The sequence below is a fragment of the Triticum dicoccoides genome, chromosome 2B (assembly GCF_002162155.2).
Source record: "Triticum dicoccoides isolate Atlit2015 ecotype Zavitan chromosome 2B, WEW_v2.0, whole genome shotgun sequence".
Taxonomy (NCBI): domain Eukaryota; kingdom Viridiplantae; phylum Streptophyta; class Magnoliopsida; order Poales; family Poaceae; genus Triticum; species Triticum dicoccoides.
In genome coordinates, this window is record NC_041383.1 from 193,373,083 (window position 1) to 193,383,897 (window position 10,815).

General features: G+C 47.6%; 1 protein-coding gene, 7 non-coding genes and 1 pseudogene across 9 annotated transcripts; all 9 read left to right on the plus strand.

Moving 5' to 3' along the window:
- The first annotated feature begins 5,617 nt into the window (after positions 1-5,617).
- LOC119363014 (40S ribosomal protein S3-3-like) lies at positions 5,618-7,947 on the plus strand. 2 transcript variants are annotated; one of them, XM_037628312.1, is made up of 6 exons: positions 5,618-5,783; positions 5,867-6,014; positions 6,116-6,287; positions 7,198-7,252; positions 7,353-7,466; positions 7,555-7,947. In XM_037628312.1, exons 1-6 carry the CDS (start codon positions 5,754-5,756, stop codon positions 7,708-7,710), a joined length of 675 nt encoding a protein of 224 aa, XP_037484209.1. In that variant the 5' UTR covers positions 5,618-5,753; the 3' UTR covers positions 7,711-7,947. The 2 variants fall into 2 exon arrangements, with proteins under 2 accessions (XP_037484209.1, XP_037484208.1); XM_037628311.1 differs by having other exon boundaries at positions 5,619-5,783; positions 7,335-7,466.
- Positions 7,948-8,250: 303 nt separating this feature from the next.
- LOC119266351 lies at positions 8,251-8,394 on the plus strand. The gene has a single exon (XR_005132017.1). It is a non-coding gene; the product is annotated as a small nucleolar RNA snoR135 (small nucleolar RNA).
- A 78-nt stretch (positions 8,395-8,472) lies between these two features.
- LOC119266352 lies at positions 8,473-8,614 on the plus strand. Its single transcript, XR_005132018.1, has one exon. It is a non-coding gene; the product is annotated as a small nucleolar RNA snoR135 (small nucleolar RNA).
- A 1-nt stretch (position 8,615) lies between these two features.
- LOC119266353 lies at positions 8,616-8,722 on the plus strand (annotated as a pseudogene).
- Positions 8,723-9,011: 289 nt separating this feature from the next.
- On the plus strand, positions 9,012-9,103 carry LOC119266195. Its single transcript, XR_005131918.1, has one exon. It is a non-coding gene; the product is annotated as a small nucleolar RNA SNORD96 family (small nucleolar RNA).
- A 122-nt stretch (positions 9,104-9,225) lies between these two features.
- LOC119266197 lies at positions 9,226-9,317 on the plus strand. Its single transcript, XR_005131920.1, has one exon. It is a non-coding gene; the product is annotated as a small nucleolar RNA SNORD96 family (small nucleolar RNA).
- A 95-nt stretch (positions 9,318-9,412) lies between these two features.
- Positions 9,413-9,500, plus strand: LOC119266348. Its single transcript, XR_005132014.1, has one exon. It is a non-coding gene; the product is annotated as a small nucleolar RNA snoR118 (small nucleolar RNA).
- Positions 9,501-9,877: 377 nt separating this feature from the next.
- Positions 9,878-9,973, plus strand: LOC119266318. The gene has a single exon (XR_005131987.1). It is a non-coding gene; the product is annotated as a small nucleolar RNA Z43 (small nucleolar RNA).
- A 255-nt stretch (positions 9,974-10,228) lies between these two features.
- Positions 10,229-10,321, plus strand: LOC119266265. Its single transcript, XR_005131977.1, has one exon. It is a non-coding gene; the product is annotated as a small nucleolar RNA snR60/Z15/Z230/Z193/J17 (small nucleolar RNA).
- Positions 10,322-10,815: the final 494 nt, after the last annotated feature.

The window sequence follows — 10,815 nt, forward strand, 5'->3', positions numbered from 1 at the left end:
ATACGGGGTTGTTTGAATCCTCGACATCATGGTTCATCCGATGAGATCATCGAGGAGTATGTGGGAGCCAACATGGGTATCCAGATCCCGCTGTTGGTTATTGACCGGAGAGCTGTCTCGGTCATGTCTGCATGTCTCCCGAACCCATAGGGTCTACACACTTAAGGTTCGGTGATGCTAGGGTTATTAGGAAGACTTGTATGTGATTACCGAATGTTGTTCGGAGTCCCGGATGAGATCCCGGACGTCACGAGGAGTTCCAGAATGGTCCGGAGGTAAAGATTTATATATGGGAAGTTATCATACGGTCACCGGAAAGTTTCGGGGGCATGTCGGTATTGTACCGGGGTCACCGGAGGGGTTCCGGGGGTCCACCGGGAGGGGCCACCCCTCTCGAAGGGCCTCATGGGCCGTAGGGGGCAGGGAAACAGCCCTTGGAGGGCTGGGCACCCCCCCTTGGGCCCATGCGCCTAGGGTTTGGGGGGAACCCTAGTGGGGCGCCCCCCTTGCTTGGGGGGCAAGCCCCCTCCCTTGGTCGCCGCCCCCCCCTCTAGATCTCATCTAGAGGGGGCCGTCCCCCTTTCCCCTTCCCCTATAAATAGAGGGGCGAGGGGAGGGCTGCACACAACATCCAAGGCGCAGACCCTCCCCTCCCCAACACCTCTCCTCCTCCGTTAAGTGCTTGGCGAAGCCCTGTCGGAGTACTGCCTCTCCACCAACACCACGCCGTCGTGCTGCTGCTGGAGCCTTCTTCCTCAACCTCTCCTTCCCCCTTGCTGGATCAAGAAGGAGGAGACGTCATCCGCTCCGTACGTGTGTTGAACGCGGAGGTGATGTCCGTTCGGCACTTGGTCATCGGTGATTTGGATCACGGCGAGTACGACTCCATCATCCCTGTTCTCTTGAACGCTTCTGCACGCGATCTACAAGTGGTATGTAGATGCAATCTCTCTCCTATCACTCGTTGCTTAGATGAACTCATAGATGGATCTTGGTGAAACCGTAGGAAATTTTTTATTTTCTGCAACGTTCCCCAACAGGTACCTACAATAAAGCCATGTGCTAATTAATAAAATTTTCCCCACTCTAATAAATAAATTCGACGTGCTGTAAAACACAGTTGCCACGGTATACATACAAAAATAAACTTACTATGGACTAGTTGATAAAAGGCATAATAAAAATGCCGTGTTACCCTACACATTGTTTACATGGCAACAATATATTATGTTTCTCCGTCGTGACACCCTACACATACAACATATCATAAATTGATGATAACAAATTGGTTATGTTTCTCTAATATGGCAAACACACATGGCGTAAATTTGCCATGGAAAACTTAAAAATGTGTTATAAGACCATTTTGAATCTTGCCATTTGATCAATACAAAAAAAATCTCTAAAAATGCCATGTACTAAACAACAACTTCCAAACATTTTACAACCAATTATCCAACTACATGTTGAACAATTCTATACCACAACAAAATGATGTCTTAACTTAAGTTGCCAACCATGAAAATCTAAATATGCCAAAACACGACAAACTATGTTTCCCATCACTTCCACCGACAAACAATGACATGATCTTGATAACACTCTAAGAATACAAAATTTCCAGGAATGCGCCATGACACTTTACAAAATTGCCATGGTTTTGGGAGTGTCATTCTTAAAATTGCCACAGGGCAGATTCGGAAATTACCATGTCAGAAATTCCAGATATGCACGTCGGTGGAGAGGGCTGGGCGTAGGAAGTCCGGTGGGGAAGTGTCCGACGACTAAGAGAGGAGAGGGGGATGCGATAAGAATGGAGAGCAACAGGAGGAAGGTGGAGGCCTAATCGAACATATGGTTAAGGCTGACATGGAACTCTTGAATGCTTTAAGATTCATGCATTGCATCTGACGACAGTACGTGCGTTCGTTGGGATATAAGAGCATCTCCAGCCGTTCGGCCCCCCAGGGCGGCGAAAAAAGCCGCCTGAGAGCGAACCGACGCAAGTTTGGCGTGTGGGGCAACTCCGTTTCTAGTCGTCGCCCACCAGATCGCTGCCAATATCGTGTGAGGTCGGTTAAATTACGTACAAACTTGTGCAAACTCGGCGATCTGGTACGAACTCGGCGAAATTTCATTGAAATTTGTACAAAAAAAGTAAAACATGCAAACTACGCCAAAATACGCCACAATAGCCACTGTGCCGCATCCACCGCACGCCATCTACATGCCGAGAAGTGTTGGGAAATGTAGTAATTTCAAAAAAAAATCCTACGCACACGCAAGATCATGGTGATGCATAGCAACGAGAGGGGAGAGTGTTTGTCCACGTACCCTCATAGACCGAAAGCGAAAGCGTTAGAGCAACGCAGTTGATGTAGTCGTACGTCTTCACGGCCCGACCGATCAAGCACAAACTACGGCACCTCTGAGTTCTAGCACACGTTCAGCTCGATGACGTCCCTCGAACTCCGATCCAGCCGAGTGTCGAGGGAGAGTTCCGTCAGCACGACGACGTGGTGACGATCTTGATGTTCTACCGTCGCAGGGCTTCGCCTAAGCACCGCTGCAATATTATCGAGGAGGACTATGGTGGAGGGGGCACCGCACACAGCTAAGAGATCAAGAGATCAATTATTGTGTCTAGAGGTGCCCCTGCCCCCGTATATAAAGGAGCAAGGGGGGAGGCCGGCCAACCCTTTGGGGCGTGCCAAGGAGGGGGAAGTCCTCCTCCTAGTAGGAGTAGGACCCCAGTTTCCTAGTCAAACTAGGAAGAGGGAAGGGGGAAGGAAAGAGAGGGAAAGAGGAGAAGGAAAAGGGGGGGGGGGTGCGCCCCCCTCCCCTAGTCCAATTCGGACCCCTCATGGGAGGGGGCGCACCACCTCGTGGGTTGCTGCCCTCTCTCTTTCCTAAAGCCCACTAAGGCCCAATACTCCCCAGGGGGGTTCCGGTAACCCCTCCGGCACTCCGGTTTTCTCCGAAACTACCTGGAATACTTCCGGTGTCCGAATATAGTCGTCCAATATATCAATCTTTACGTCTCGACCATTTCGAGACTCCTCGTCATGTCCGTGATCACATCCGGGACTCCGAACAACCTTCGGTACATCAAAACTCATAAACTCATAATATATCTGTCATCGAAACTTTAAGCGCGCGGACCCTACGGGTTCGATAACTATGTAGACATGACCGAGACACGTTTCCGATCAATAACCAATAGCGGAACCTGGATGCTCATATTGGCTCCTACATATTCTACGAAGATCTTTATCCGCATAACAACATACGTTGTTCCCTTTGTCATCGGTATGTTACTTGCCCAAGATTTGATCGTCGGTATCTCAATACCTAGTTCAATCTCGTTACCGGCAAGTCTCTTTACTCGTTATGTAATGCATCATTCCGTAACTAACTCATTAGTCACATTGCTTGCAAGGCTTATAGTGATGTGCATTACCGAGAGGGCCCAGAGATACCTCTCCGACAATCGGAGTGACAAATCCTAATCTCGAAATACGCCAACTCAACATGTACCTTCGGAGACACCTGTAGAGCTCCTTTATAATCACCCAGTTTGTGACGTTTGGTAGCACACAAAGTGTTCCTCCGGTAAACGGGAGTTGCATAATCTCATAGTCATAGGAACATGTATACGTCATGAAGAAAGCAATAGCAACATACTAAAGGATCAAGTGCTAAGCTAACGGAATGGGTCAAGTCAATCACATCATTCTCTAATGATGTGATCCCGTTAATCAAATGACAACTCATGTCTATGGCTAGGAAACTTAACCATCTTTGATTCACGAGCTAGTCAAGTAGAGGCATACTAGTGACACTATGTTTGTCTATGTATTCACACATGTATTATGTTTCCGGTTAATATAATTCTAGCATGAATAATAAACATTTATCATGAAATAAGGAAATAAGGAAATAAATAATAACTTTATTATTGCCTCTAGGGCATATTTCCTTCAAGAAGCCTGTAGAAACGGGTGTAGTCGTCGCCGCCGTTGTTGTCGTCGCGCGCCCCGCCGGAGCCACCTTCATCCCTGCTGCACCCCTGCCCAAGGTCGCCGACGCGCGGCGGGGCACTGGATGGCCCGACCTCGTCCTCCTCGTCGCTGTCGAGGACGATGACACCGCCCTCCTCGCGCCCGTGGCGCCGGGCCTGGCACCGGACCTGGAGCTCCGCGTATGCCTGGCGCTGGCGGCGTACCTGCTCGCGAACGTAGTCCTCCTTCACCCATTTTAGGGCGGCCTCGTCGTCGGGGGCCACCATGTCGGCGTGCTCCGGCTTCACGGGGAGCAGGCCGGCTCGAGCTTCGGCCGAACCAGGCGAAGGGAGCGCGGGGAGAGGCGGGTACCCTCGTTGATGACGAGGGCACCGATGCGGTGTCTCCTCTGGCTCTGGCTTGACGGGACCGAGAGCCGACGAGCCGGAGCTCGACGACGAGGACGTCGGCTCCATTCGCCGCGACGTCCAGGAATTGCCGTGGCGGCGAGAGAAGGACGACCACGCCGGGTACTCGAGGCGCGACACGTTGTTGGTCTCGATGTGGTCGAGGACGCCCTCGAGGGTGCGGCCTGGGATGCCCCACCACTCGCGCCGTCCTTCGGCGTTGAGGCGACCGCGGGAATGGCGCCATTGACGGAGGCGATATGCTCTTCGTGGCGGCGCTCGAAGTACATCGTCCATAACGTTTCGCTGTCGGGTGCATATCTCGGGTCGTTCCGCTGTTCCTCCGTCAGGGACGAGCGGATGCGGGCGATCTCAGCCCGCCGTGCCGCCCCTTGAGGCACCGGTGGCACCGGGACGCCGCCGACACTCAGCCTCCACGCCCCGTCACACACATGTCTGGGGGCGCCGGATACTCGACCTCATAGAGAAGGTGCGCCTCCGGCTCTTGGAGATGGCAGCGGCCGAAGCCGTTCGCCGTCGCGCCGTCGCCTGGAAACCTCTCGGCCATTTTTGCTCGTCGGCGAGAAGGGGGAGAGGGCTGCTTTGCGAGGCGGATGCAGGGGGGTTGTGGCGTTCACCGGCGGGGAGGGGTCGTCTTTTATAGCCCCAGCGGGCAGCGAGAGGCTGCATGCGGGGCGACGCGTGGTAGGAGCGGGACGCGCGTCGACGTCGCCTTCACTGCGCCGCCCGTGAGGCATCAATGGAGGCTGACCGGGCGGCAGCCTTGGCATTGATTCCCGCGGGAACCGAGGCGATGAGGGCAACGAAGCGACGTCTCCCTAACTCGGCGGGCCTATCCTCGTTCGCGCTAAAATCGCGTCCCCCGACGCCCCCAGGTGCTCCCCAGCATGCCGGGTTCGGCCTGGGGCCGCGGGCGCTAATTTCGGTCCAAACCGACGAAAAACGGACTCTTAAGACGCGACTGAGCCGTTTTTTGGACGCCGACACGAAGAAATCGCGTGAGGGGCCGTGTTGGAGGCTCGGCTGGAAGTGGTCTAACATTTTCACTTTTAAGGGACGCGTGTGTGATGTGTGTTTTTTTGGACAATCGGTGCGCCGATAGCCAGGGAATTGCCCAGACTGAACGGCGGCCCGGTAGATAGCCACGGCGGCCCGACCGGCCTAAACATCTGTAGCAAAACCCTAACGCCCGATCGATCTATTATATATTCGCAGTTGCTCCTCAACATTTCCATCCAAACCTAGGGTTTACCTTCTGCCGCCGCCGCCGCCGCCGCCGCCGCCGCCAAATCATCTCCCTCCCCCTCCCCCTCCCTTCTCCAACATGGCTCTTCAGATCAGCAAGAAGCGAAAGGTACGAGACCGAGCCCTCTCCCTTCTCGATCCCCAGCTTGATTAGCACGACATGTAGATTCTTACGCCGTTACTCGCTCGCAGTTCGTCGCCGACGGCGTGTTTCTGGCCGAGCTGAACGAGATGCTGACCCGCGAGCTCGGGGAGGACGGCTTCGCCGGCGTCGAGATCCGGGTCACCCCCATGCGCACCGAGATCATCATCCGCGCCACCCGCACCCAGAACGTCCTCGGTACGTGCATTTCCCGACCGCAAGTGTCCCTTCTTTCTATTGTTTTCGACGCCGGATCTGAGATTTTGTTGCTCTGGTGGCTGGTGATGTTTGGCGTTCAGGCGAGAAGGGCCGGAGGATAAGGGAGCTGACGTCGGTGGTGCAGAAGCGCTTCAACTTTCCGGACGGCGGCGTCGAGCTGTACGCCGAGAAGGTCCTGAACCGCGGCCTCTGCGCCGTCGCTCAGGCCGAGTCCCTCCGCTACAAGCTGCTCGGTGGCCTCGCCGTCCGAAGGTTATTCCTGAACCCACACGCTCTGAAACTTGTATTAGTTACATATACGAGTAGCGTACTACCATGTCATCTTCACAACATGTCTGGCTCATTAACGCCGAACTTGTGTTCGATGGTGACAGAAATCAATTGTAGCTCTCCATTGCTTTCTGTAAGCAGTTGATGCCGTTGATGCATTTTGCTAATGTTTCCATTGCTTGCTTTCTGCTTTGGAGAGAACATGACCAATGAATCTTCTTGAAGTTTGGGTTCTTGTGCCTACGTTTCCCATACGTCATCTATAAAGCAAATAGGTTATTTTATGCCAACTTTGTGTCGGAAGATGACTAAATTACCTGTGCCAACCAGGCTTCATTTGCTGAGAAGCTTTGTCTATAGGTTTCTAATGCTTTCCTAACTGGTTGGCCACATTACCTATAATTGGCTTTCACAAGTCCCTTGTGTCAGGATATAAAATTGCTTAGCTGAATTATCGTATTGCTGTATGAGTCTTATCAATTGTTATTAGGGTCCTCTCTTTCTACTTGGTGATTGTAATTAATTGTTGCCCTGTATTGCATTTTGTAATCAGTAGATTCATGTTGCTACTAGTTTCTTCTCTGGAGAAAAGTACCAACGTATCTGGTCAGATATGTTTCTTGTGCCATCGCTCACTATGTCATCTATAAAGCAAATAGGTCTCTATGCCGACTTTGTGTCGGAAGATGACTAGATTACCTGTGGCATCATTTGCTGGGAAGCTTCGTCTATAGGCTTCTAATGTGTTCCAAACTGGTTGTCCTCATTACTTTTGGCATTTCCCAATCTTTTCTTATGTTAGGGCAGTCAGATAAAATTGCTAACCGAGTGTCTTACTATTATCAGTTGTTTGTTGGGAGCTCTTTGTCTAATTTAGTTTATGTACTTGCAGAGCGTGCTATGGTGTACTCCGATTTGTCATGGAGAGTGGTGCGAAGGGCTGTGAGGTACCTGTTCTGTTGACAATAGTTTGTTGTTTTGATTGAGGTAATTTAGCTCATGTACTCATAGAGTGTTCCTGATTTCTAGGTTATTGTGAGTGGGAAGCTTAGGGCACAGCGTGCTAAGTCCATGAAGTTCAAGGATGGCTATATGATCTCTTCTGGCCATCCTGTCAACCAGTATATTGATGGAGCTGTGAGGCATGTTCTTCTGAGACAGGTTTGGGGCCTACTTCAAATGGAAGTAGTTGCTGTACATAAATGTTTTTGATAGTTCACATAACTTAGCTGATCTTATTTGCTTTCAGGGTGTGCTGGGTATCAAGGTTAAGATCATGCTTGACTGGGATCCGAAGGGGAAACAAGGACCAGCTACACCTTTACCTGACCTTGTTACCATCCACCCTCCTAAGGATGAGGATGAGTTCCCGAGGCCTCTTGCAGCAGAAATTGCAGTTGCTTAAAAGTGAAAAAAAATTCCATCTGCCTAGTGGTATATAAGAGTTTAGGTTGACTGATGCTATGGTTTCAGATTATGTAGTTATACTTTTTTATTTATGATGGATGTGTACTGGTACAAAAGGGCTTAACCTTTTTAAGTTCTATCATCAGTAACAAATATATGATTCCAGATTTATTGTTGTGTGGTATTGTTAGAATCCGTGCTCTGATATACAGTAATGCGTACAACTTGCTTGTTATATCTGTGTTATCTTCTGTTTTTTTTGTTGTGTAAGTCAACAAACTATGATTATTAATTTGTAGGTTCCATGATGTTTTAAGTTTTATGCACATCGTGCAGGATATGTGTATCGGCCTTTACACTCGCAACAATCACTTTCCTCTCAACTAATCTGACTTTTCTGTGTTTTTTGTGTGATTGTTGTCTGTTTCCATAACAGCATAACAATACGCTTGCCTTCTCTGTTCTTTGTCTGTGATGAATGCTTCTGAATCTATTTGCTTAGCACATGAACTTGTTTCACTTTTCCTCCCTTTTAGGCTTTGCAGGATAAGTGTGTATCAGTTAAATGCTTTTGCTATGCATTTCTTGCTGAAAGTGCTTCCTGCTATATTAATTTGTGGAAAGTGGGCAGTTGGGTTGAGCTTGATAATCTCTTTCGCCAACAATCATTTTCCTCTCATTATCCTTCCAATGAGATCACTGCTTCTGAATCTATCTGCTTTGCTTTAGAAGTTGTTTTGCCATTTTCTCCCTTGTTGCCTTTGCAGTATAAGTGTGTATTGGTTAAATGCCTTTTGATGTGCATTTCTTACTGAAAGTGTTTCCTGCTATATTAATTTGTGGAAAGTGGGCAGTTGGGTTGAGTTTCATAGTCTCTTTTGCCAACAATCATATGCTTTTTGATGTGCATTTATTACTGAAAGTGTTTCCTGCTATATTAATTTTTGGAAAGTGGGCAGTTGGGTTGAGCTTCATTATCTCTTTCGCCAACAATCATTTTCCTCTCATTTCAATGCATCTCATTGTTATTTCTATGCCTTTGGTATCTGCACTCCCCCTTCGATGAAAATTTATCTTTTGAGGTCTACTTGCAGGACTAGCATGATTTTGCACTGCACTTTAATGGTATGTACTGGCCTGTGTGGTGAAATGGGCAGTTGAGTCAAATCTGGCATGGTTTTCTCTCATTTTTCTTATTTGACCTTGTTTTCTATTTTAACCTTTGTCTGTGCATATGCAATTCTAGTGTCCAGCTCATATTTTATCTATGTTGGGATTTCTGAGACATTTGTTCAGTTTTGTCCAGTGATGAAAAATCTATTAATCATACTATCTTTTGGGACTGATCGGTCGCTATGCGTCCATGCTGTCATTCTGCAATTCTGAGGTCAAATTGAATACCGTTTGTCTTAGTTCCTTGTCTTCCACTCTTTAATTGTTGTGTTTTTTGGCACTCCCACAATCCTGGTGTCTTTTTGCTCATGTGGAAGAACACCATTTAATTGATTTTGCTTGGCTGGTGATGAAAAACCTTTTAATCATACCATCTTTTGGGACTGATCGGTCGCTATGCGTCCATGCTGTCTTTCTGCAATTGTGAAGCCAAATTGAACAGCTTTTGAGTGTTTAGTTTTATTGTCATGCATTCTTCAGTATGTTATTTTTTTTGGACACTGCGCTACAGATTTCAAATGTGTGGTATGGATGAAGATATGCACTGGGCTCCGAGCAGCAAACATTGTTGCGTTCTGATGGAGATGCATTTGCCTAGAAAGCATTGTCTGACGTCTCCAACATTGCACTTTACAACCATTGCTCATATATTAAAACAGCATCAGGACTGCATTGTACCAAGGCATTGGTTCTTTGTACCATCGTCTTGCCTGCCAGATTCGGCTGTAGTCAAACCACCAAGGAAGGAAATCTGGTCGGCCTGCCAATATTATTGGGCAACCCGCTTACCAACCTTCCTACATCTCTTGTCATTTTTTTCCATTTTTTTGTAAGCACTGTAGTGGTGTGCATTAGTGCTACCTTATTGATTATGCATTTCTCTAGTTCTGGTCATTGCAGATTGTTGTCCAGTGTATAAAGCATGCTTGGATTTTGTGTCTGGAGCATGCTGCAATTGGTGTGCTTGTCTTCAAATTTTGCATCGTGTTTGAGGACAGTGACGATTGATATTTGGTCTCGTTCGTCGTAACTGGCATCTTCTTGCCTTGCCGACCATTCTGTTATATCACCACCCATATTCTGAGTCCTTTCTTCTAGAACAAAATGCTTTCCCCCGGTTAGTTCCTTATGCTGATGTGTTTTTACATTTTAAGTGGTTTGCTTCTGTTAGTGGCCCAGGATTAAATCAAATTATAAACAAGCATATGTCTGAATTTTCTTATGTGGAACGATCTAATCTTCTCTACGAGGCCAATGATCTTGCTTGTTTCGTAGTCTGCAGTTTTAATATGTTCTTTTGCACAATGTTTCCGTGAATCTTTCTTTGTTAGCTATTGGTTTTTCAAGGTTGAATGATGATCACAAGTGCATAGTTCATATGATCAAATAATGATTACTTGAACAAAATAGTCTTTCGCTCCTATCTGACGACCTTTCAACCTCAGAGCTTTTCCAGGATTGTTTTTTGCTAAGGTGTAGATACCACCGCTCCTATTCTGAAACATTTTAGTTTGTATTTTGTCTGTAATTAAATCAAACTATTAGACAAGTTCCTTTAATGTGGAAAGCAGAATTTGTAATTTAGGTAGAAATCTGTTTGTTTTCATGGTTCTTTACTTTGTCTGAGTTTGGGTGAACAAGTATAAGTCTGACCAAAATAGTTGATTAGTTTATTTGCTTGCATTTGGAGCAGTGATAGGAAATTCACTCCGTATGCCAGATGTGATTATCAATCACTACGTTCTTACTGAGTTCCTGTCTGTTTGCTATTGAGATTTCTTCTGTTGTTTTTATGATCTGTTCCTGTATTTTGTTGTTGATCTTTCTTGCTGTTCTCTTGATGAAAATATTTCTTAATGAAAGAGGTACAAGCAGACGGCGGTCTGAACTGATGACATTTTGATATGTCTGCTTGTCCATGTGGTTGTCA